General features: G+C 50.3%; 1 protein-coding gene and 1 long non-coding RNA gene across 9 annotated transcripts in view; both read left to right on the forward strand.

Moving 5' to 3' along the window:
- Nucleotides 1-21665, forward strand: part of Eri3 (ERI1 exoribonuclease family member 3) — a 125531-nt gene that overhangs the window by 98602 nt on the left and 5264 nt on the right. For 7 of the 8 annotated variants that reach the window (XM_032900087.1, XM_032900095.1, XM_032900040.1 and 4 more), the window contains one exon: nt 4417-4516. The exons of the other annotated variant lie outside the window; for it this stretch is intronic. In XM_032900087.1, the coding sequence (XP_032755978.1) occupies nt 4417-4516 (100 nt within the window). The remainder of the gene's footprint in view (nt 1-4416; nt 4517-21665) is intronic. 8 annotated transcript variants of the gene reach the window in all.
- Nucleotides 5706-20872, forward strand: LOC116898769. The gene is made up of 2 exons (XR_004387662.1): nt 5706-6922; nt 17881-20872. It is a non-coding gene; the product is annotated as an uncharacterized LOC116898769 (long non-coding RNA).

The following is a 21665-nucleotide window of genomic DNA, read 5'->3' on the forward strand; positions in this document are numbered from 1 at the left end:
TCGCAGCTGCTAAGCCCCCGTAAGCCGCCGGGCGCCGTGTTTGTGATGGGACTGACAGTGCATGGAGGAGGCTGATTATACACGATTCCATTTCGCGGGCCCAGCAATGTAATTTCACAGGGCGATCAGCGTTTGCATGTAATAGCAGGCTGTGCTGAGGTGTCAGAATATTAAAGGCGCTAATGGCAAAGCTCCCTGTTACACAGGGGGCCACCCGCCGCGCCTACAGCAGGGCTGTGCAGCAGGCCCGTCGCAGATGGCTGGCCACTAAGCTAATGGGGCAGCAGCCAAGGCAGGCAGAGCCACAAGAGGGGAAAGCCAGCCGGGAGCAGCTCGGCACCTGCTTCCCTGCGCATGGAAATTACAGCAGCCCAGGGGAAGAGAAGTGTGCGTGCCTGCCTGACAGGGTAGGGTGGGTTGGTTCAGTAGATAGAACATCTTTCAGTCCAACTCCACCTTCCTTCTGGCTCAGCATTTGAGTGCCTGTTATGGACAGATCTTAAAAGCTACTGTCCTTAGAAGTCATCTTCCTCTCCTTAGTAGTCATCCTCCACCTGCTCCAACCTCCCCTCTGGCTGGGAATCCCGGGGGGTTAGGTGCTAACTGCACAGCTGCACAGACAGACCATAATGGCTGAGAGGTGCGATGGGGAAGCAGCAGCCAGATAATTTGAAATAACTCAGGTACAGGGGCTTGGAGAGAGCTCTTGGAGCAGATTCCTGCCCCACACTGATCAAGATTAGGACGCTTCTTGTCCCCTTACTCTTCTTTACAAGTTGAAAGGAAGGGAGCAAGAGGAGGCAGCCTACTCCTTCCGTTCTCCTTTGTCCTGGGTGCATCTTCTGCCTGTACTAAAGTGCTTCCTATTGGCTATATGCAGGCTTTCTAGTAATACTCCTCCAGGAGGCTTTCCTACCCCTACAACCCCACACAGACTCAGCCCTGCTCTGATTGATTGCCAGCTGTCAGCCTTGTATTCCAACCAGAGTCCTTGCAACATAACTTGTATACCTTGCCCTGAGCAGGACTCCTGGAAGACTCTGCTAAAGCTATTTACTGATGCAGTCCCTTTAGAGGATGGCAGAATGGCAGTCACTGGAGGGAGTGGCTAAGGCATGTGTGGGTGAGCATGTACACAGTGGAGCTACTTCCTCATGCATATTGCTGGAGACGGGAGGCTTCCAAAGGGAATACCAAGGTGTGGGTCCAGGGACAGAGGGGCAGCAGATGGGAGGTCCAGAGTACACGGTGACAGAAACATAAATTGCATTGCTGTAAGAGCCTCAGTGTCTACATTGTCCATGACCGTGACTGCTAGCTGTGCTTGATAGGTTTCCAGATGACAGGGTTTTTTTTGGGGGGGGGGCGCGATATTTGAGGTACTGGACCTAGGCTGCTTCTGTAAGGCTGGTGGCCATGTCAGAGGGTAAGCTCTGGGGGAGATATGCCAGTGTTCTCAGCAGGAGCAGCAGGAGGATCCCAGGCTGAAGGAGAGCAGTTTTAATTAACCGTCTTTAATATCATTTTGGACTTTGGCTGGTATGTGAAGGCCCCGCTGGAAGCAGCATTTGTAAAAATTAAATCCCTCTTATTAGGAGCTTGGCAGACCCATGTGCACATGCCACCCCCTCCTCCTGGCCCAGACCCCCTGAGGAAGTGCTGGATGAGGCCGTGTCTCAGCAGCAATTGGTTATCATGCCTTATCTAGGAATATGAAACTGTGCAGCATGACACCACAGCCTCAGTGGAGACGCCAATTCATCTCACCCTTGCTCTGACAAGCTACACTGACTGCCCTTCCTGAAAGGCATCCGTCAGGTGGGACCAGGCTGCCCCTTGCCAGATACTTCTCTCCCACTTGGGAAACTAGCTTGCCCTGGTCCAGCCTGGCCTCCTGGTCTTTGCTGCCCTTTGCTGCCCTTCATTCCCCTTCTCTACATCCTAGCCTGTGAAGATCTTGGGGAGCCATAATTATAGTAATAACCTAATCATAGTGACGTATGGAGCAAGCATCTATCTAATGTTATCTGAAGTAGTCTTCCCGCTTAAGTACGATAAGGCTCAGGATGACGTGCAGATAACGTTAGATGCCCTGTCCCCGAGCCACAGGCAGAGCCGAGGGGCCGCCACAGCCCTGCCGCGTGCTCGTCGCTTTAAGCTGGGAAGCGGCAGCACCTGCTAATGCAAGTGTTTAATATTTGATGGGCTGGGATAAAGCAGGATCACCTTCGAATTGAATTGAGTGTCAGCCGAGAATCTATTACTGAAATTCGGGTGTGATTTGACAGCAAAGTAGACGATGTTATTCTTCACTAGTTACTGCAATCTTCTCCCCGACATCACTTAAATATTTTTTTCTTTGCTTGAGTAAACACACATTATCCTTCTTTTTTCCCCCTTCCTTCCCTTTTTCCTTTTTCAAGGGGAAAAACCCATCCAGCTTGCCTTCTCCAGGCTGATAGAGTAGATTGTTATTTCTTTATTTGTCCTATTAAATGGAATTTCTGATCGTTTAATCCGGCCTTTGTAAGTGATTTTAAAGTACTTGAAAGGCAGCCGCCACTGCTCTCTGGCCCACTGAGCTCCAGCGTCAGCTGGCTATGCTTAGCGGTTCCCCCAGCTGTGCCCACCTACTGGCTCCGTCCCGTCTGTCTGCATCCTCTTGCCGCATGTATCCCCTTGTTGCCATATCCATGTTCTGCCAGCATACTCTCTCCCAACCCCAGCCTTGAGTCCACACTCAGCCTCTGATTTGTGGCTATAGCTGGGACCTGGGAGAAGGTAGAGGAAGGTTGGCTGGAGTTGAGCTGTGGCTGGTCCCTCTGTGATCAAGGAAAATGGCTTTGGAAAGTACTGAGTTTTAAATTGCATTGGCTCTTAGTCTCCTAGTGCCTGTCTGTGGGCTTGGTTCCTGAATCTGGAAAGGAAAGAAAACTGGCCCTCTGCCCCTGGGCCCTGGACACATCTTGTGGCGTGCACACACACACACACACACACACACACACACACACACACACACACACACACACACACACACACACACACACCATACCCCACACGCACCCCACCCCCACATCTTGTTTCTGGCCTTATTCTGGGTCCTTTCCTCTGTGTGGGAGTGCTGGGCCCAGAAGTAGGTGGGCACTGCAGTGCTTATCTGAGCATGGCTGGCAGGCATTTTGTTCTATCACCTGACTCAACTCACCTAAGTTTTGTTCCTATTACCACTGTCCTACATGCTGTTTAGAAGAGGGTCAGCTTGGTATTTAACTTCTGAAGTGAAGAAAAAGGTAAATGTTTAATCTGATTTCAGGCCCACTGCCAGAAGCCCTTGACTTTTTCTGGCAAGCTAAGGAGAAATCCACCTCAGCCACATTGTAGAGGTCTAACCCACATAGGTCAAAGTCACTTTCTAATGTGCCTCAGTTTCCTCATCTGTGACATTTGGCCTGTCATTGCCAATGAGGGTAGAGGCTGCTGGTCCAGTCCCCAGTGAGGAAGACAGGTCCTGTCCTGCCACATGTTCCCCACAGATGGAGATCACTGGAGGCCAGATGGTGTGATAGAGAATGGGAAGGAGCAGTGGAGCTGCTGGGGGCCTGAGCAGATCGATGCCCCCAGCACTTCCTTCTCCAACCCCAGGAAAACAATTAAGTACAGATCAATGGACGGCCGCTTTGAATATGCATAAGTGAGCACTTGACCTTCAACAGAACACACACACACACACACACACACACACACACACACACCACCACCACCACCACCACCACCACCACCACCACCCTTCCTTACCCCCACCAACACACCCAGTATTTCCTTCACTGGTGCTTGGGTTGACCTGGTGACCTTAAGTCCCTTTTCATTGAGCTCTTGCACAGACTTAAGCCTTTCACAGCCTTGCCTGTGCAAAATCAAAAGCAATGTGACTATAGGCCAGCTCCTGTTTCATTTGTTTCTGTCTATGGAGTGAAATTTGGAGACACTAATCTCCTGGGTCCTACCTGAGACTAGTCTTTGTCTAGTCTAGGAGTCCCGAGGGAAGGAGCCCAGCACAGTTGTGGTGCTCTAGGACAGGAGTCAGTGGAGAGGTGCTTGGTGAAGGGGATGTTCCAATGAGGGGAGGACTCAAGAAGACCTTAGCAAGCCAGAATTCTAGAGAAGAGCCCTGCAAGGGGAACCTCATAAAGGTGCAGCTGCTGAAAGGGAAGGCCTAGGAGAAAGAAGACATCAGAGAAGGCAGGGTCTTGCTGGTGGGGAAGAACCTTGGTGAAAAGGGAATGTGTGAGCGGACCCTAATGAGGTGGTCTTACAGGTCTCTGAGGGGAAGAAGTGGGGCCTTGGGGAAGACTTGGTGGGTGGCGTTTGCTCAGTGGTCAGGGCCTCTGTTAACCAGTCTTACCTCCTGTCTTCCAGGCTTACAGCTTCGCCATGGGCTGCTGGCCCAAGAATGGACTACTAGACATGAACAAGGGCCTCAGCCTGCAACACATAGGCCGGCCCCACAGCGGCATTGGTCAGTCCCTCCACAAATCTCCCTGCAGCTTTGTCAGTCCCCTGCCCGCATGCCTCAGTCCCCTGGCAAACAGAGGGTTTCCCTTTCTCATTCACTAGCCTAACCCTGTGGAGAGTTCTCATCATTGGCTGGAGGGAGGAGGGTAGGGAGGGCAGAGTGTGGACATTATAGACTGGGGCAAATAGAAAGGACCTCTCAAAACATTTCAGAGGAGACTGGAATTGAAGTTTAGGTGACTCACAGGTGGCCTTAGATTCAGAGTGCTATCCCCTATCCCTCCTGCACAGTGTCTTCAGGGATGTGGGCACATGTCAGCTTACCACCCCCCACCCCCCAACCCATGGAGCTAGAGGAGGCTGTTTAATATTGTTTCAAGTCTGTGGCCACTAAACTGGACGATCAATGGGAGTTAAGGAGATGAATTATTTAAACCTCACCAGCTTTTAATTAGTCTAGGTCCTTCTGACCGATGACTTCGTCCACAGGGTATTGACTCCCCCGCAGGATCAGCAGCCTCCATTGAGCAGTGCCTGGGGTGGGAGGGGCCACTTGGGGGTAACAGGTGGGGGAGCATTTGGGATTTCTGCTTGGGAGAAACTGGAGTGGCTGCAGTTCACAGAGTTGGCAGCTCTGTAAGCTCCTGATACATCAGTGTGAATATATGTCTGTGTGAGTATCATGCCTGTCTGTGTGTGACAGCTTACCTCTATGTCTGTGTGTCTTTGTGCATACCTGTTAGAAGAGTGTATGCCTAACAGTACATCCATGTTGATTTGAAGGCCTGTGTCTGATTATGGAAACGACCACCAGCCTGTGGGGAACTGTCAGAAGAAAGTCTCTTTCTGTGTCTCTTGTTGTGTGTGTATGTGTGCAGATGCTTCCAAGGAACAAAAATGACCAGCTGTAGAGCCAGGGTGATTGTGGGTGGTGGTGTGACCTTATTGGAACTTGCTTAACTTTTGACAAGGTGTCATCATCAGTAGGGCTAGAGAGAGACATCAGAATGGCAGAGGGTCCCAGCACTTGGTACACATTTGCCCCTTTACCCATTACACACCCTCAGTGCCCAGTAGGTGCTGAACTTGCTAAGGAGGGACAGAGCCTGAAGTGGGTGCTGCCAACCAGGAGCTCAGCTGCTGTGGCAGACGTGTCTGGATTACCGGTCCTCAGTTGCCAGGGTAGCCACTACTTTATCCGTATCACAGTGATTCCTGGGATGCCCCCTATCATTCTTAGGGACCCGGGGACCAGGAAGCCTGGGGCTCTGGAGGTTCCCTGCTATAACTGTTGTTCTATCCTGTACAAGTTTTTCCATGCAGCCTAAGGAGACACCAGACCCAACTAGTGATTAATCTTGAGGATTTAGCAGGAAGTTTACTACAAAAAAAACCCCCCAAACCCAAAAAGAACAAAACAAAAAAAACAAAACAAAACAAAAACCAAACCCACTTGAATTGAGATCTTTGAATGATAAATAAGTTTTCTAGGTAAAAAAACAAAACAGAGAAAATGTGTGTACAAAGAAAGCCTGAAGACCTGGGAGAGTCCAGAATATTGAGAAGACAGGTTTAGACATCAGTAAGTCATTTCCTAAGACTAGACTAGAAAGTTTAGTTTAGTAAACAGCTAGAGGCAGGACCTTGAATGCTAGCTAGTTAAAAGGCAGTGCTTCTTCCTAGAGTCTTCACTGGGGTGAGGAGATGAAGGAGTGACATGGGCGGAGCTCCGACTCAGAGCAGTACAGTAGTTTGTACCGCACAGAGCTAGCTCTTACTAGTCGTTCATTAACGTCTCGTAGATAGATGGGTGAAAAGCAGGTGAGTAAATGACTCTGGATGAGTGACAGAAAAGGGAGAGGCTAAGGAGAATAGAACCACTGAGAAGACTTGTATCAATTCAAGGAAGGAGAGCAGCAGCAATGGAATCTCATGGTAGCCTATGATAAGACAGCCTCCACAGTTGAGGGAAGTCCTGCTTCAGTATGTCTGCACTAGAGTGTGTCTGTGGGGAGGACAGCTTTCACCACTCTTTCTTTGTTGCCTCTTGAGTGACCCCCCCCCCTTTGTCTGTTCTCCTGAAGTGACCTGTCCTTTAATGAAGAACATTTTCCCTCTGGCTCAGGGCTCTGAATAAGAGTGAAGCCAGAAATAGTTCTAGCTCTACTGTGCAGAACCCTGAGCCCTCAGCTGAGGGGCAGTGCTGCCAGCCTCCTGGGACAGTGGGAGGGGCCAGCAAGTAGCCCAGGGAAGGGCTTGTATGAGGCCTATCCCAAGTAGGTGCTCAGGGAGTGCCCTCTCTATGGCTTTGCCAATGGCAGGGGCTGCCAGAGTACTGGCCCTTCTTGGCACTTGGTCTCTGCAGTCTGAATGAAGAGGGCAGCCCTGCCAGCTCCTGGCTAGCTCTGAGGTGTGGGTGAGGGTGCTTGGAAAGGAGGGAGCTTGGAGGGCATTAATTGGGCTGGGAGAGGCAGGGAGGGGAGGCGTGGGTTTTGAGCAGTGAGGTTAATGGCCCTCGCACCAAAGAGACAGCTTTAATGAGCTTCAGCTGGCGGTGCCCTGAGTTACTGTGCTTGCTAAAAGGGTCGCGCTGTAAGAGTTTGATGTGGACTGCTTCCCGGCCCTGGGGTCAGGGGTCAGCTCCTGTCACTGGCCACTCAGGCTGGTCCTCAGTGACATGGTGCTAATTAACTGTGCGAGGAGCTGCCAGGCTGGAGTAGGGAATGTATGTATATTGTTGGGTGGGGGGTGAGGCAGCACTGGGTGATGCTGGACAAGAATTGTGCAGATCCCACCACTTAGCCATCTCCAGGTTCTGATTGGCTCTTCCACAATGCCATGAGGAGCTGACATTGATGCTCTCTAGGTGCTCACAGTGCAAGGAGGCAGGCTTGCTGGCAGAGTAGGGTGACAGGAAGAGGACAGGGAGAGAGGCTGTGGGGTGGCATGGGTGGCTGGAAGGTCAGTCAAGTTATGTATCTTGAGGTCTTTGTGGGGCAGGTCTGATTTGAGCTTTGAGAATGGTCTGCTGGTTTGTTTGGGGAGGACTGAGTCTGCAGGGCAGGGAAACCAAAAGAAAGGCACAGAAAGGTAATTGAGAGCCAGGGCAGCACTGAGGGCTGGAGGCAGCTAGGGTAGAGGGTGCTGTGGCAAGGAACCAGGATAAACTTCCTTCCAGCCATCAACTGCTTACTTGCATGTACTGTGTGTCGAGAATTATGACAGGGCTACAAGTGAACTGGTGTAGATGACATGGTGCCTGGTACCCACAGAAATGTCAGGTAGAATTTTGAGCTTGGCACTGGGGACTGAAGGAGACACAGTTCAGGAATGGCCTAGGAGAGACCCGAGATGCTGGAACACTGGGCAGGAAGGCTTTGGAGGCTTGTGATAGGATGGGTCTGGCCTTGGAAGCCTGATGTACAAGGTGGGGCCACAGTGGGAGAGCTGCTGAACTTCCAAAGCCATGTGGCTCTGAGGGCCTCAGTTAGCTCGTCCCCAAGGCAGGCTGGCCTCCCCGCAACTGCTCAGTAGTCTGCCTTTCTTTCAGTTCATCGGAGCCGGTAAAAGTGTTCCTCTTGTTTTATATAAACTCATTTTCCTAACAGTCATGCGAAGGTAGGCATTGTCTTTCCCTTCCTACGAAACTGGCATGACTTACTTGGTTAAGGTCCCATAGCCAATTGACTAAGGAGCCAGGATTAAGTAAATACCCAAGTGCACAGCCCAATGTCTCAACCCCCAGGCCCTGCCACAGCTGCAGCTTTTCAGTATTGAACTTTGTGATTATTTTAACATAAAAATAAAACAAAATACAACAACAACAACAAAACTAAGCCAGGTGTGGTGATGCATGACAGGGGCATGGATCTCTGAGTTCAAGGCCAGCCTGGTCTACAAAAATTCAGGAGGACAGCCAGGATTGTGTTACACAAAGAAACCCTGATAAAATAAAACAAAACAAAACAAAAATCTGGGTTCTGGGATTCAAATTGAGATCCTCATGCCTGAGAGAAGCACCTTACCTACTGAGCTCTCTCCTTAGCCTGCCCTTCATGCTGCTCTCCCTATTTTCCTTAAGATCATGTGAACCTTCTAGGCCGGCACAAAGCATGGACAACAGCGGAAGAAAGAAAGCCAGGCTCTGTTGAAAACACTTTGCCCTACATCTGCTGACCTCTATCCTTTTCTGGTCCTGAAAGTTTTTACTCTGATTACAGTTTGCTCTCTCCCTCTTGGCCCAAGGAATCCTGCCCATCTCCAGGCCCTTACATTGGGAGTAAACAGAAGAGTATCTTGGTATCATTTGTGGTGGGCAGTAAAACTGGGTCCTTTAGGCTGGGGATGTAACACAGTGTTAGAGCACTTGCCAGCAAAAGCAAGGCCTAGGTTCAGTCTCTAGTACCATAAAGGACAAACCAAGCTAGACTCTTCCAAGCTTGGGCTCTGCTGCAGAGCCTGGGTCCCTTCCCTTCTTTCCTTTCTGAAGTCTGCACAGCAGAGATCAGTCAAATCTGCTATTGTGACAGAGCCCACAGACTGTAGGTTTCAGCCAGCTAGGAGAATGACCGAATAGTCCCCATACCCAGCTGGGTGGGCTGGCCCTGCAGTCTTCACCCCTCTGTTCTGAGACTGAGGAGGGTCCTGCAGAGGCTCATGGCACAGGTGGCATGGCCAGAGACCAAATGGACTCTCAGGAGCTTGCTGCCCAGCACACTTTGGCAAGAGCTAAGCTGGCAGGTGGTGGCAGGGGGAGGGTGCCCCCTCTGTGGGAGGAAGTACGAGCCTGTGGTCTCCCCCGCATGAGTAGGGTGTCTATCAGAGTCCAGTCAGAATGCATTAGCTCTGTGGCATGGATCTCATTAGTGCCCGTGAGAGGTGTCACTGCAGGAGAATCGTAGGCTCAGGGAGACGCTTGTACCAAGAGGAAGAAAGGACAGTGACAGCCTTTTCTCTGCCGCCAGCTCACTGGGCCTCCCACCCTCCTCCTCGTGGGGAGGGGGTGCTGGCTAATGAGCTCAGCTGCAGTACAGCTTTGGCTCCCCTCCTTGAAGTTTCCCAGGTCTCTCTGAAGACCTCAGCCCGGATTAGCACACATGGACACCAGCCCCTCCTTTTGCCCAGCAGGGAGTTCCTTCTGATCACCCAGCTCCTCCACAGTAGGGAGGGGCTACCATGGGGGAGGGGTGTTGCACCCCTCAAATCCCGCTGCATCTCAGTGACCATGATCCCCTCTCTGCAGAGGACTCTTGCTTTCAAGAGCTCCAGTCTTTGCTTCCCTTTCAGCCATCTGGCCTGGCAGTGTTGTTTCCCTGCCCTAAACCCCTTACAAGACAGAGAAAATGTGGACTCTGGCTCAGGAGTCTGCAGGTAATACATGGACATTCGAAAGCCCAGTCTCTAGGCTCCAGATGACCCTGTACATGTTGACATCCCTCTTCTCCTCTGTCCTCAACTGTGTCTCACAACTACAACTATTTCAGGCTTGGCCCCTGTCACTGCTCAGAGGGCCAGCTTCCTATTCAGTCTTTCCCCATACTTACCTTTCTGATGTAGCCTTGAGAAAGTGAAGATGGAGAAAGTGGGTGGCCATAAGGGATAATCAGAGTCTCCACTTCCTATCTGGATGGTCCCTGGGAGTGAGGGACAATTTCCTCCTTGAACAAGACCAAGACCTTCTTGGGACCCCAAAGGATGTATGTGTGTTAGAACTGTTTTGGGTGAATTGATGCATAGAAGGTTCTGGTCTGTTCACATGTGTGTTTGTGCGCACGAGCGCGCGCACACACCATGTGGGTGATGCAGTGAAAGTGCGATCTTTGTTCCCTTCCTTCTTAGCCCCAGGCTGGCTTGGCCTCCCCTTGTCTCTCTCTGTATCTCCTGTCAGACCATCGCAGACGTAAATGACAAAGAAATCAGAAAGACAGATCAATGCTGGCCAAATTAGCACTTGCAGATAGACTGTGCGAGGATGTCAGCGCCCTGACCCCTGGTGATCTTGCAGCCTTCACTGCTGATATTATGCAAATTGCATCCATCTGGCAGGACCTGTGCGTGCTTGCTGCTCCTACTCAGAAGAGTAATGGGCTGGGGGTGGGCGGGAATGTTGGAGCAAGAGTCAGTGGAGTGCCTGTGTTTGTGAGAGCATGTGTGTGAGTGTGGTGCCCACCAAGCACTGGGCGGTGATTGAGTGATTGACAGGGCAGATAAGGGGCTGCATTGGATTCCTTTGGGCTAGGGGATTAGGAACAGCTACAGATGGGAGATAACTGGACTTCATTGCAGTTTATTTTCCTCCTTATCCCCTCTCCCCACCTTCACTCCCTGAAAAACACAATCGCTGTAGTTTGTGCCTTTCATCAATATTTGCAAGTCATTACACTGGTTAAGGTGAGACAATGTCAGGGCCCAGAGTCCACCAACCCCTTTCTGAGTCCTGAATGGGTCCTGCACCCTGAGAATTAATCACAAGAGCATCTTATACAGCCTACCTTCAGGGGCATTTGCAGCTATGTCCTCCAGCCCTTCATACGCAGGTGACAACCTCATTCCTTAAGACTTGCCTCATCTGACCCAGGACCGTAAGGCCTTCCGTAAGCTGAGGCTCTGCTCCTTGATTTGGAGCAGCTGTGTGGCATCCCTGCCTTTACGTCTAGGCTGCAACCTAGGTGCTTCTGGCCTTGGCATTAGCTAGGTACCCTGAGACAGCTTTCACCCTTCTGCAGGGATATTTGTGAGGAAACCGAATCTCAGAAAGGTTGCTGTTCACCTCAGGCTGCCTAACAAAAACCAAGAGAGCTAGAATTTAAACCCAGATCTCCCCTAGAGAAGTTGAGCACCATCCCTGTCCCACATTGGGTATGTCGGACAGCTGGATCCACTGAGTGAACCATCATGGGCAGTAGGCAGTGAGTTTCTTCAGATCCCGGTCTGTGCACATAGACCCAGACCTAGTCTCTGATCCCCTGCCAAGCTGATCTCACCATTCCAGGCTACAGGGATAAAAGCAGTACAGTCCTTGTCCATGGGGACTATGTGTCTGAGATAGTGGGACTACTGCAGGGACACACAGAGGATAGAATGTACCAACAACCAGGACAGCCTAGGAACCTGCCATAGCCTGTGGCACTAGACCCTACATCCCAAGGATAGGCTGATGCAGCTTGGACCAGCTAGGGTACAGTTGTCACAGAGGCCCCTCCAAAATGGGTCCCTGCTGTACCCTCCCACCAGGCAGAGTTGGGAGCTGGGAGTGCTGGGGACATGTCCGAGGACATATGTGCAAGGGGAACTTGTCCTAATGAGGAGAACATGGCTGCTAGTTAGGCAAGGGGCGGGCAGGAGCTGCAGAGCTGATTGAAGGCAGGGGCAGGGGTCAGACAATTAGGCCCAGATCCGACTGTTTGATGTGAGTTCTGAGGCCTCAAAGCCTCCCTTCAGCCGGCTCCCTCCTCTCCCTCCTCTCCTCCTCTTTCCTTTCTTCTTCTGCCCAAAGGCAGGAAGGATGGAAACGCTTATACTCGATGTTACTATATTAAACCCTGTGTCAGGTCAGCAGGACCCCGGGACTCCTGCCCACAGGGGCACTCTAAGCCCCTAGGAGGCTCCTTGGACCTCAGAGGGGCATGTGGCTAGAGGCCAAGCCTAGGCCTGTGGAGCTCTAGAGTAGAGAAGCCCCACCTCTCTCCTCTCTCCCTCTTCAGAGTTAGGAGACCGCATGGTGTTGCCTAGTAGGAAACGGGCTCTAGGCTGTTGGGGTATGTCCTGGGCCAGCCTTTGCCCATTGCCACCTACAGTCACTTAGTTATTTCTGTCCTGTCCTGGAGCTGGGGGTGAAAATATGGTTCACCTATGCACATATGTGGTCACACACATCTAAGCAATCACTCCAAAATCCTCATGTGTAAGATACAGATTCATAGAGTCCAATAGTACGATCATCCTGGCAGTCTAAAGCGGAGCCTCCTCCACCCCAGGTGTCATGGCCACACGTGGCATCACAAGGCTCCTAGCATGCTTCAGTCACAGTCACAGGGTCTGTCTTGCATAGAGCCCTAGGAGCCAAGCCCCACCCCCAGGATAACTGGGAACAACAGTTGGATTTGAGGAGAAGTAAGTAGGATTTTCCAATTCCTCACTCCTAGGAAATAAACAGAGCTGGTACTGACCACAGAGATGAAGCCAGATTGTGGGGGCCAGTGGAGAGAGGGAGGGTGGGAGCAGAGATAAATGTTAGCTCATTTCTTCCGTAATTAGTTACTCCCTCATCCCCGCGTTGTAATTGTGAACAAGCTGTAATGTTTAATTAGTCTGTAAATGAAACCCCAATTTCATAATGGCCTTGCTGACAGGGCTAAGTGAGCAGGGGAGTAAGTGGAGGGGAGCCAACAGAGGGCCTAGAGTTGGGGGTGGGCGCAATGGGATCACCTCTTTTCAGCCATAGTCTTTCCTGTAGGAATGAGGCCCACAGTCTCCCTGTACTTCTTACCAAGGAATGGGACAGAGGGAGGCTCCCTCATAACCTCTGCCTCCCTTCAGTTCTCTAGTGGTTCGCAACCTGTGGGTCACAACTCTTTGTGGGGGAGGGTGTGGTCAAATGATCCTTTTATAGGGGTTGAATATCAGATATTTACATCAGGATTCATACAGCAGCAAAGTTACAGTTAGAAAATAGCAATGAAAAAGGTGTTACGGTTGAGGTCACCATAGTATGAGGCACTGTATTAAGGAGTTGCAGCCTTAGGAAGGCTGAGAACCACAGCTCCAGTGAGTTGCACAGTCCCAGTTGAGGAAGTTGACTCAGGTTGACCCCAGCAAGGATCATGCTCACCACTAGATTTGACCTCTGTGACTTCCCTGATCCTAAGGAACCAGTGCTTAGCACCTCGAACCTCAGGATCTGTTCCTGCACGAGTGCCTGACGAGAAAACCCACTGTTGGCTTAGGCCCCTCCCCTTCTGGTACACTGCCCAGCAGAATCCAGCATCCATACTATGCTGACACCTCTGGCCAGACCTGCCTTGAAGGTTTCATCACTGCAGCCTGCGGTGAGCTGAAGCTGCCGCAGGGAGGAGCCCCAGGCCCCACTGCTGCCTCATTGGTCTCTTCCCATTTCCACAACATCCTTACCACAGCATACACCCCCTCCACCCCCGCCTGCCACAGTCATAAATCTCAATTTACGAGGGCAGCTCTGGTGGGGGAGGGAGGCAGCTCTGCTAATGATGGTTCCTCAGCCGGATTTTTCATGTTGCACAGTCATAAATTTTTAAGAACAGCATGGGCAGCATGTTAGCAAGTTATCGAAGCTGCCTCCAAGCTGGCTGCCTAGCTCTGAGAGAGCAGAGACAGGTAAAGCAAAGCAAAGGAGGCATCAGAAGTTGGGTTGAGGGTAGCCACAGGCTGAGTCTGAGGGTGGCAAAGGAGGCTGGCCAAGCCCTCATCAGGTCAGGCTAAGACAGAGCAGTGAGATCCAAGGAGGGATCAGGAATGTGGTACACAGACCATGCATGGCGTTTGGGAGCTGCTGATGGATGCCTCTGCATCAGGACTTGACACCATGATGTACGGGGAGCCTGGAGACATATAGATTTTCCAAGTGGCCACTTTGAATAGAATTACAAACCCTGAGCATGTGCACAGCGAGGCCCATGCTCTCACAGAACAGTGCTTGCTTCATAAGCCAGGGCTTTTAGCTTTGTTCTCAGGAGCTAGGGCCCTTAGTCATCAAGAGAGATCCCTAGGGAAGTGCCCACATAGACAGTAGGTCTCATGTGTTGACAAGTCTAAAACCCAGTCTGGTTGAGGCTTGGTTCCAGGTCGAGTGGTCCTGGGCAAGTCATTCTTGCATCAGAACTTGTTTCTTTCTCTTTGGGGTCCACAGGGACTTGTCAGGTTTACATGAAGGCTTACTGAGAGTTCCTAAAGTGTGCCAGCCCCTTAGAGTTCTGTGAACGTCTCTGAGGAAAATGTTTGGGGAAGACCCTTATAGGCGATGGCTGGGCTTCCACTTTGTTCAATTCATTTAGAAAACATTTGCCAGAACCTTCTGGGTCCACACCAAACAGCCTCAGCCAAGAGCAGCTCTTTCTAGGAGGTGAGGTTAAGCACTTTTGACTGAATCTGCAATGTTCCGATCTTTGCCTGGGACTTCCCTAGGGCTAATGGACCACATTGAGCCCTTGAAGGAGCTGACAGGTACAATAAGCTTCCTCCTAAGGATCAGGCCGAGTGCTCACCTGTACTCCCTGATTTGTATACAGCTGAACTGTAGTGATCCTGACGACTGCTGCTTCCAGGGCACATAAGCAGCAGCCAGCAGAATACCAGAGCCTTTGGAGGAGTGGGCCTCATGGCACAGACAAGAGGCTTAAGTACAAAGTCTGGAATCAAGCTTCTGAAATCGGCCCAGGTGTTGGGAATGGATGTTAAAATCAGGGTGGTCATAGTGAAAACCAGCAGGATACAGGCTGATCGAGTGCGTGGAAGGGCTCCACACTGAGCTCTGTTGGCTGAAGAGGCTATCTTATCCCCTGTATACCTGCTGACTTTTTTAAAGATTGATTTTATGTCTAGTAGTACACTGTAGCTGTCTTCAGACACACCAGAAGAGGGCATCAGATCCCATTACAGATGGTTGTGAACCACTGTGTGGTTCCTGGGAATTGAACTCAGGACCTCTGGAAGAGCAGTCAGTGCTCTTAACCACTGAGCCATCTCTCCAGCCTCCTGCTGACCTTTCTTACTTCCACACTCCATTCCCTCCTGTACACTTGTCCACTTCACTTCAATGATTTTTTTTTTCTAACCTACATTTTCCTTTACTCCCTTGGCCTAAGTGACTCTGGACTATCTTTCAGGGCTCAGTGTGAGTTTCCTTCCTCAAGAGAAGCCTCCTTAACTCCTAGACTTGGTGGGATTCTCTTCTCCCACATGCACATTCCCACAACACCCTGCACTCCCTCTTTACAACATTTAATCACCATTCTAATTAAGAGTCACTGGCTTAGAAGTTGTTTGACACCTCTCTCCCCACTAGACCTTAAGTTCCCTGAGGGCAGGAACTTGTGGGGTTTTTTCATCTTGTATCCCCAAAGCCTAGCACAGTGCCTGACAAGGGTAGGGGGATAATAAATAAAGTGTACTGTTTTGAATTGAGTTAAATGGAGTTGCAATGGCCCTGGCCCACCCCTGGGTGCTAGCACAAGCTGAGGTAACTAGGGAAGTGCCTGTAGCTGAGGTGACTCCCATTAGTCCTCATGATTAATTCACAGCCACACTGTGATGGAGTGGGCTTGTCCCCAGTCAGTGCCTCCACTGGGGCCCACCTGTTAGCGACAAACAAACAAAGGGGATAAATAATGCATTGGGAGCCAAGCCAGGCAGGCAGCGTATTGAAATTAATAAGGATTAGCTGAGCAGCTGAGGATAAAATATTTACCAGGTGGGACTGGGCTTAGAAAGGCCAGCACCCCTTCCCCATCCCCAGAGTCCCTAAGCACAGCTAAGCTGTTCTCTGGAGCATCTCTGCCTAGTACTGGGGACCACCAACACCACTACTCCCACTCTGATGATGGGTCCTTCCATAGTAGTCTGCTGGCATAGCCTTGGAAAACCAAGGTGCTAGGAAGGACCGGAGGCAAGGAAGAACAGACATCTATCTGTTTAGAAGCTGGACGCAGGACCATGACTGATACTCAGAGCCTTGGCGGGTAAAGGGTTTGGAATGGCAAATGTCAGGCTGGAGAAGGTGCATCTATAACCTTGGGCCCATGCTTTCCCCCTTCCTTATACTTGATACATGTATTCTCTGCCACCCCCTCTCTCTCGGAGGGGCCTCTATGTAAATAATCCCTCAAGTAGTATATTGTCTAGCAGCATGTGTCAGAACAGTCATGGCAAGTGGGCCCATCCTTACACAGACATGGGGCTACGGTCTGATCATCCATAGGGAATTAAGCAGGCCTGAGTCCCAGGGGATAAGAAGAGGACCAGATGAGAAGTGGTTTCTAGACAAAGAAGAGCATGGGGAGGGGCTGTACCACCTAAGAGACAAGGCCAGAGGGATAAGCATGGCCAGCCTCCTACAGTTTTGTAAAGTTTAGATGTTTTCCTAGGAATAGTAAAGTAGGTGATAACCACCTGAGAAAGTGGTAGCTGCTTTCAATGTTTCGTGTAGCCCATCCCTAGAATTTATGACTTCCTTCTTCCCAAATGCTGGACTACATACCTGACCTTCATTCATTATTGTTTTTTGTTTTGTTGTTGTTGGGGTCGAGATGAGGGTTGGGGGTGAGACAGGGTCTCTCTAGAGAACCCTGGCTATCCTAGAATTTTCTCTTTAGACTGGTCTGCTGGCTTGCATATAGCAGAGATCCACCTGCCTATGCCTCCCCTGTGTTGGGATAAAAGGCATGCACCACCACATCCATCTCTGACTTTAATTCTTTTCTGTTTTCCTCCTCCTCCTCCTCCTCCTCCTCCTCCTCCTCCTCCTCCTCCTCCTCCTCCCTTTTTTTGTTGTTGTTTTTAAGATGGGATCTTGAATCTCATCACTTAGCCCTGGCTGATTATGGAACTCCCTATGCAGCCAGATTAGCCTTGAACTGTGACACACCCACCCACCACCCCCTCCACCCCCCCCCCACCCCCATCGCTGAGCTCACTGTGGATTGAACCTAGGTCCTCATGTGTGATAAGCAAACACCAGCTACATCCCCAGGCTCCTTGTGGGCAAGTTTCCATTCTTCCCTTACCTCGCTTAACTCCGTTGACATGTTAACCACAGTTTAGTTGTCAGCATTAGCAAACAGGGTTGGCCATGTGCTAGTATCTAAAGGCCCTGCTTCAGTTTGACCACGGCATCCATTGTTTCTCTTTTCTACTCCAGGGTCACTGAAGGGGTTTAAGATGGAGTGAAATGACTAGAATCATGGTAGAAACCATTGTAGAAAGGATGGCAGTAGTGTTGTTTTTGCCTAGAGGAGTAGTGGTAAGGGCACACAAGTCCAGGCCTCGGGAAATTGGGCCTGCAGGCTTAGACTCCAGCATGAGGAGAAGTAGACAAATCAGCTTCAGAAGGGGTAGCAGGATTGGTCTCCTTTTGCAAATAGATCTAGTACCTGTCCATTTGTGAGTCAGAGGTAGAGTACTTGACTGGTAGATTGAGATCTGTGGGGAGGGCAGGAGCTTGTTGACCTGAGGCCTAAAGGTAAGCACTCACTTGGCAGGAGTCTTGGGATTGCTGGGCAGTTTATATACCACAGGGAATGGTGAGGATCTCATGGTAGTGACACTAGTCTGTAAGGTTGTGATTCTCTCCACACAAAACCAAGATGTAGCCTAGAGAAGCAGCTTGGATTATTTCAGGCCAGAATACCTACCCAAAGAAAAGGTGGACAGAGTTGAGAATGTTGACAAGAAAAAGTCTGAGAAGATGCACCCTGAAATCCACATTCTAAAGGTAGGTGTCCATTATGTTCTAAAAAGTACCTAGGACACATATGGTATCAATCAATCCCCCCTTCATCCTCAGACCGATTAGAACCTTCTGAAATTAGGGCATCAGTGTGTACTTGGTTTGGCTGTCTTTCAGACTGTGGGTCTGTCTGAGATGGGAATCTCACTTTGTAGAGTCAATCTCCCAAGAGTTGTGCCACCAAGCCTGGCTGAAGTCTGCTTGTTTTAGTTTCTTGTTTAGTTAGGCATGGTCCTGTCTCTGATCTCTGCCAGTGAAATAAAAGCAAACCTGGTCTGTGGGAACTCTAGGAATGATACCTAGAGGGAAACCATCAGGGAAGGAAGTTCTTGTCTTTACTGTATTCCTCCTCCTGTCTGGAACCCTGTGGTAGAGCTCTAGCGTGACGATAGTAGAGTGGAAAGGAGGGGAACCTGAGTCCCAGTAGACTCTGTTAGATCTGCTCAGCTGCTCTGGACAGCCAGCTCTTTCCTTCAGACCTCAGGCGTGGCCATGGGTTACCTAGAGCTCCCCTGCCACTTCCAGCTGTGGCAGTCCCTGGCGGCCCAGCCCTTCCAGCAGGGCTAGGAATGGGCCGGGGGAGGCGGGCATCTGTGGTAATGGCCAGAGCATCGCCCTGTTACTACAGCGTATTTCACTTTTAATTCTGACATATAATGTAATGATCTTTTTTAAGGCCCGATGATATTATCTGCCTGACTAGATTATTGAGTCTTCATCATCTCCAGATAAATTTACGGCCAGGACGAGGCTCAGGATTTATCATCAGTCAATAGAGCTCAATACTCTAACAAGGCGTGTAATAAGATATACATATTTAATGATCCAAGGGGAGGAGCACTAATGGGAGCCCAGACTGAGTGGTCCAGGGGGCTGGGCTGGGGCTCTGCCGTAGGACTGCCATGGCAAGGGGACACTGATGCATTTTGGGCCCTGTGGTTCCAAACTTCAGTCTTTTCTTAGGACTGCATATCTCCTTCCCGAGACCCAAGGGCAGGCAGAGGCAGGGTCAGCACCCAGACACATGGTATTCCCTAACCTCCACCCACCCCTGGGAATTCTCTCCTGTCTCCACACCCTAGAAGGGCTAGGTAGTTCTCAGACCCGCCTGCTCAGGTCCCTGAACATCAGAAAGGGCCCACAGGGAGGGAGTGTTGGGGCTCCATGCCCAGGCCATGCTGATGGTGACGGATGGTTTTTCATTATAGCCTCTCAGGTCCTGCCCGCGCCCTGTGTGGAAATTCTATTTATTCCCTAATTTGTAAAAATTCCCTCTTTATCTGATCCCAATCAGGGCGGGGTAATTGGCTCTCTGGGGCAGCGGCTGGGGTCCTTGATGAAGAGCTATGTGGATGTACCCAGCCTGGCCCCCTCCCGTCCTGCCACCAGGGCCCACAATTAATAATGATTTGCAAATGGCAGACAAGCAATAACACAGAAAGATGTGGCACCCGTGCTGCCTCTTCATTTCCTCCCCTCACAGATATAAATGGCCACAGAACAAAAACCCAGCACTATAAATTCTGAAATTAGTTATTCACTGGGACAAATGGGGTCTGAAGCCTACAGTCCCACTCCCTACCATCCACCCCCTGCCCTTGCTTTCCCTGACCCAGGGTCTGTTTTCAGGTCTTCCTCTTTAAATATAAACTCAGTTCCTCACCTTCCTCCCACTGCTCCACTGACCCCCTTCTTGGAAGTGAGCACTGGGTCTAGCTTGCCCCTTCCTCAGTGGCGACTGCAGCCAGCAAGTGGGGTCTAGCTCCACCTCCTCTCAAGGGCCTCCCTGGCTGCTTGACCTGGCTCCTGTCCCCATTCTGCACTGGTTGTGAATGGAGTAGTTGATGTGGCCTGCCAGGCCTGGGAGTCTGGATCAGAGTTGGTCAGATCAGAGTTGTCTTCTTTGGCATTTGGGATCAATCCAGTCATTGGCTTGGCCAAGTCTGCGTTGGGCTCATAACAGCCAAATGCAGAGTAAGTGACTGAGGGGCTGAGGCTGTGCTTACTGGTCAGGCATCTCTGGGAGGTTGGCAAAGGCATTTCCGGGCACCATGCCCTCTCGGCCAGGCACATCCTTCCCCCACCCCCCAAGTGGCTGTGAGCTGGCGGGTAATGGGCGTGTAATGGCCTCATTTCCATGCCCAGCCTCCAGGAGCGGCGGTAAGTGTTTGATTGCCTTAATTTCCAAACACATCATTATCCTAGCTTTACCAGCGCTTAATAAACACTTTATGAGGATTTTTTTAAAAACATCTTCGGTCCGCATACTTCTCTGAAGTGATAAACTCTAATTAAGTCTAATATTTAAAAATATGGTAATGGTGAGTTGTTTGAATAAGTGGACTGCATTTCTGTAATTTCATTATTACGTAAAACACGCTAATTATTTGGAGCACGCTTATTACAGAGAGAGAAATCGCCTGCTAATCAAGATGAAATTGCCTTTTCCCCTTATTGTAGAACCACCGTCATCCTTCACCATCAGCCCTGTGGCACCTCAGGCACCTCTGTGGGGTGGAGGGTGATACAGGGAGGGGCGGGAAGACAGGGTCACTTTAGAGTGGAGGCCATAAGACCCTGCTTGGGAGGTTTAGAAGACAGAAGAGTGCTGAGTGGGGGAGGAGGGGAGTGATTTCTGGAGAGAGTGTCATGAAGGCCAAAGTGGCCATGAATGGGCGAGGGACATAGGAGGCTGTGTGGGCCCAAGGAACACAGCCTGAGTGTCAGGATATTAATTTTAGAATAACAATATTATATTAGAGTAACTGGTAAGTAACATAGACACTATTTTAAATACTTCACAGACAATTCATTTCATCTTTTAAATTATCCTTTAAGAGAAGTAGTTGCTGTAATTTTTCTTTTCATTTTAGAGAAAAAAAACCAAAAACACAGAAAAGTTAAAAGTTCAGAACTTGGTTAGGTTCAGTTATTAAGTAGCTGAGTGTGAACTAAACTCAGAATCTGAGGTTCTCTGCTGTTTAAATTCTAAATTCACTGACTTGGGCTCCTTTGATCTTCCTTATGATGCTGAACACGGTGCTGGCCCCAGGCCCACTACAGAGTGGCCAAACTTGACAAATGAAAATGTAGAGCAGCCGAGCAGTGGCCACACAGGCCTTTATAATTCCAGCACTCGGGAGGCAGAGGCAGAGGCAGAGAGGCAGAGAGGCAGAGGCAGGTGGATCTCTGTGAGCTTGAGGCCAGCCTGGTCTACAGAGTGAGTTCTAGAACAGCTAGGACTAGATAGACCTTGTCTCAAAATACAGAGGAATAGTGAGATTTGAACTTGAAATAACAAGTAGTTTTCAGTGTATGTCCCATTTGATCTGGGACAGCATTTAGTCTGGCAGTCCTTTCAGATTGGCCTAAGAAACCCACAGCACTTTTGCTCAGTACATTCTTGCTGCTGGATAGCCAGACAGATGTGGGCATAAGGTCAGTGAGGTTCTAGACTGTCAGCTCAGAGTTCTTATAGTCTCCTCATTCTCACGTGCAGGTCCTGCTCCTTGCAGCTTCTTTCCCCTGCCCATTCCTGCACCCCAGCTTTGCTGGTCTCTGCTCCACCAGTCCCTGGACAGATTACCAGACAGGCTGAAGGCTACAGGGGTGGGCCTTGACATCTATCTGCATGCTGCTTTTAACCACATTACCTCATAGCCTCCTTAATCCTTTC

Source organism: Rattus rattus, chromosome 1 (genome assembly GCF_011064425.1).
Source record: "Rattus rattus isolate New Zealand chromosome 1, Rrattus_CSIRO_v1, whole genome shotgun sequence".
Lineage (NCBI taxonomy): Eukaryota > Metazoa > Chordata > Mammalia > Rodentia > Muridae > Rattus > Rattus rattus.